Genomic DNA, 3,912 nt, shown 5'->3' with positions numbered 1-3,912 from the left:
GACGAGAAAAAGAACACAGGCTGATCAAAATTCTTTTGACGAAGCAATTTCGTCGTGTGCATCGTCTAGCCAGAAAAAGATTCCTGGAAACCCATGCAACGTTTCCATCACATTGTGCAAAAATATTTTAGAGAATGTTTGAGTCCCTATTCCTCCCCAGGTCGCTAATATGTTTACTCGAAAATCTGGCAAACACGAATAAATGTCTGACCAAAATCTGGCGAATCGGGGTCTGACCGAAGGGAGGACTTTTTCGGGAAACGTATCGGGACCGCTCTAGGGTTAATTTTGTTTCGAAAACCTAAACGTTTCAAAATGACAATAATGTGCAAATACTTCTTAGTAACGGTGAAACGAACGAGCATCAGTTGATTTCAACTGTATTCCGGTAGTGCAGTTTGCGCTTAAAAAGTTAATCAAAATCACTATGAATAGTTTTGATAAATATATGTACGATTTTTCAAAACTATTTCGTACCTAGCAGACGCTCAAATGGTAGATAGCATTAGTGCTATGCCTGCATGATTATTCACTTCAATTTCCAAGATAGAAATTATCATGATTATAATACACTACAAACACTTTTTGCAGAAACTAGTTCCGAAAGTGAAGAAACGAATTTATTTTTGTTTAAATTTTAATATTCTATCATTTTTAAAAGTTAATAAATTTTTCAAATTAATTCAATATGCCAAATCAACTAAAGTAGGATGATTTCCCGTAATGTACTAAAAAAAGCCAGAATCTATCGATAGTATCGATCATATCGATATACTTCGATCCTTAGCCTATTGTTCCTCAAAACGAATTCTTTTACCGCCATCATCATTCGTTTATTGTGTGTCGTACAGTGAACAGTATCAGTTCGTTTGTCTGCTAGTCGCTAGTAGTTTTGTGTTTAAACGTTCAACGTGCAGCGATCAAAGGATCCCATAGAATTACATTGTTTAGAGCACTAACAATTGACACAAAAGCATCATGGCCTTGGGAGGTGCATCGAAGATGAACACGCTTCGCGAATACGTGAAGGTTGGCCTCAAAAAGGTGGCCACCGATAACGGGTTCAGCGAGGGCAAATATCGGATCGCGTTCGAAAACTGGTCCAACCGGGGCGACGGATTTATGGGCAATATGTTCCCCGCGTTGATCCGTCAAGATGGCGTCGAGGATCTAAAGGTGCTGGTGAAGGATATGCCGAAAACCGTGCCCCGTCGAAAGCATGCCATCGGGATGTTCGAGCGGGAAGCTTTGATGTTTAATAATGTTCTGCCGGCGTGGAAAACGTTTCAGGCCGAAAGAGGACTGTTCGAAAAGGCTGGTTTCTGGCATGCTCCCGAGTGTTACTATGCGCACTGCGACCCAGACAAACTGGAGGGTGTGATCATAATGGAAGATTTGCGGGAGACAAACTTCCGCATGTTGAATAAACTGCAAGCGGTGAACGAGGATCACGTTCGGCTGCTGATGGAGAAGCTGGGGAAAATGCATGCCCTTTCGTTTGCGATGAGAGATCAGGCACCGGAACAGTTTGAGACTTTTAAAAAACTGATCGACCCCAGTAAGGTGCTGATTGCCAAAGATAAGAATAGAAGCACCGAAAAAATATTTGCGGAAATGTTCGATCGGGCAATTCAGTGTCTGGATAGCCAGGCGGATGCGGACGTGATCAAACGGATGAAAAAATTGGAAGGAAAATTAATCGAACAGTATCTTGAATGCGTGGACGCTTCCAAGGTAGATCCGTATGCGGCCGTCACCCACGGGGACTGCTCGGGCACCAATGTGATGTACAGTTACATAGGAAATGTAAGAACCTGTTCTTTTTGGTAGTTTGATATGGATTTTATCAATTTTTTTTGTTTCTTTTTCTCACAGGATCCAAAACCAACGAACATCCGGCTGATCGATTGGCAATTGAGTCGCTACGTGTCACCGGTTCTGGACCTGTCCCAGTTTATGTTCATTAGCACCAACGCGGAACTGCGCGGTGTTAAATACGAACCGCTGATCCGTGCCCATTATCAGTCGCTGTGCGCTTATCTGAAGCGATTGGGCAGTAACCCGGAGCGTCTGTATCCCGCCGATATCTACCAAGGACAGTGGAACAAGTACGGCCGGTTCGGCATGATCATGGGATTGATTCAGGTGCCGATGATGTGCACGTCACCGGAGGATTTGCCCGACATGGACGAGTTCATCGAGAAGGCGGATGCCGGCGACGCGGACGTTAGCTTTCAGTTCGCCGCCAAGGGCGAATCGCTGAAGCTGTATCAGAGCCGGATACGCGGAATGCTTCGCGATGCTGCCAGGTTTGGGTATCTGAACGATTAGAAAGTGCCCGTTGGAGCCCGGTCGAAACCGGCAAATGATGTTTTCGGCGTGTGTTAAAAACTTATAGTGCATTTTATCTTGGCATGCAAAGTAATTTTTTTGTTTTGGTTTGTTTTTAAAATATTCGTTAGTTTTGTTTTAGTAAATAAAAGTTCAAGTCAAAAAAGTGTTTTTTTTTTAAATAATATACTCGTTCGCTACTAGTAAATATAATGAATTCGTGGGGGTCGCGGTTTAAAACGGCATATAGTTTAGCATGTTAAGAATGAGCCGATTTACATATTAATAATCAATTTTTCTTTCGTAAAAAGAATATAGTTTCTTTTACTTGACAGTTACAATTCCCCTTGAATACCCATGTGACTTTTCACCACTTTTGAGATAAACCTGGGAATCGTCTTCAAATTATCTATTCTTTCAATATTTCAAACAAAAGCGTTAAGTTTGTTCCCAAAATTTTGAGAAAACATCAAACTATGTCAGTCCCATATTACAAATAAACGCATTACAGTCACAGTAGTCGAAATATATCAATAAGCATCTGTTTTTTTGAAATGCCTGGACCGATTCGACTGCAACAACTACCAAACGGAAGATTTCATGACCTAGAAGAACACTATTGAAGAGAATTTGAACCGGATAGTCCGGAATATGTGTAACTTGAACATAGAAGCACCTTTAATTACAACAAACTCATCATGTGACACCTATAAGTACACGGATTTGCAAATCTAGTCTATTGGTAGTTGAATAAAGTGTTCAAGACGTGTTTGACCACATCTAAACATGTCCGTGAATGTTCCGGATACCTCTACTGGGATTAGTTTCTGAATTTAACTAAAATACAACATGTGACATCCCTAAGTTGGTACTCGAAATTGCAAAACTAGTTCGAATTAGTTTATTTGTTATCTAGTGTTCAGGATCACGTTGGTCATACTCGGACACGTTCTGGGAGTGTTCCGAACACACAGGAAAGGGACCAGCTTCTGAGTAGAACAAACCTCATCTTGCGACCCCACTATAAACACAAGCTAACAAATTACAAATAAAAGGAGAGAAGGCCAGGAAGAGATTTGAGTCAAAAAGGACATTTTGAACAATTGAATTGAACGAGCACGTGAATTATCGAAACAACAACGACTCGTGGTCTTGAAAATACTACCGAGTCACCGGTAACGCAAGGATCAAGGCATGCTGTGACTGTTATGCGTTTATTCTTGCTTATTCAAGCACAAATAAATGACGCATTCCGCGGGCCGGTATACCAACCAGACATTTTATAAAAGTTGCTTTTAGCATGGTTGAATATTTTTCTATGATTGGGTAAAGTTTGAACCTTTCAAAACTGCCCTAACTGGTATTCTAGCATTTTCGGAAGTTATCTAAAACGTGTGTCGAAGATAAATGAAATTTACAAGAAATAAATTATTTTTCGCGATATTTTTAAAAATGCTGCTACAGTCCGCTAAAACATTTCATAATAGCACTTGTTTTCGACCAACTTACAAAGGAATATATGCTGAATCCATTCCAAAAATAGTTTGAATGTAATTTTGCAGTTATTTTGTATTTCAAGTG

The 3,912-nt window shown here is 40.5% G+C and overlaps 1 protein-coding gene across 1 annotated transcript; it reads left to right on the top strand.

Moving 5' to 3' along the window:
• Positions 1 to 978: 978 nt before the first annotated feature.
• LOC128739330 (uncharacterized) lies at positions 979 to 2,331 on the top strand. Its single transcript, XM_053834809.1, has 2 exons — positions 979 to 1,806; positions 1,876 to 2,331. The coding sequence occupies exons 1-2, from the start codon at positions 979 to 981 to the stop codon at positions 2,329 to 2,331; spliced, it is 1,284 nt and encodes a 427-aa protein (XP_053690784.1).
• The last annotated feature ends 1,581 nt before the right edge of the window (positions 2,332 to 3,912 follow it).

Source organism: Sabethes cyaneus, chromosome 3 (genome assembly GCF_943734655.1).
Source record: "Sabethes cyaneus chromosome 3, idSabCyanKW18_F2, whole genome shotgun sequence".
NCBI lineage: Eukaryota > Metazoa > Arthropoda > Insecta > Diptera > Culicidae > Sabethes > Sabethes cyaneus.
The sequence above is the reverse complement of the archived record's forward strand: the minus strand, read 5'-3'. Positions and strand labels throughout refer to the sequence as shown.

Excerpts from the sequence above, each read along its gene's own strand:
- LOC128739330 (XM_053834809.1), top strand. The coding sequence starts at position 979 with ATGGCCTTGGGAGGTGCATCGAAGATGAACACGCTTCGCGAATACGTG. Across the intron at positions 1,807-1,875 it reads TGTACAGTTACATAGGAAAT|GATCCAAAACCAACGAACAT; the intron begins GTAAGAACCTGT and ends TTTTTCTCACAG.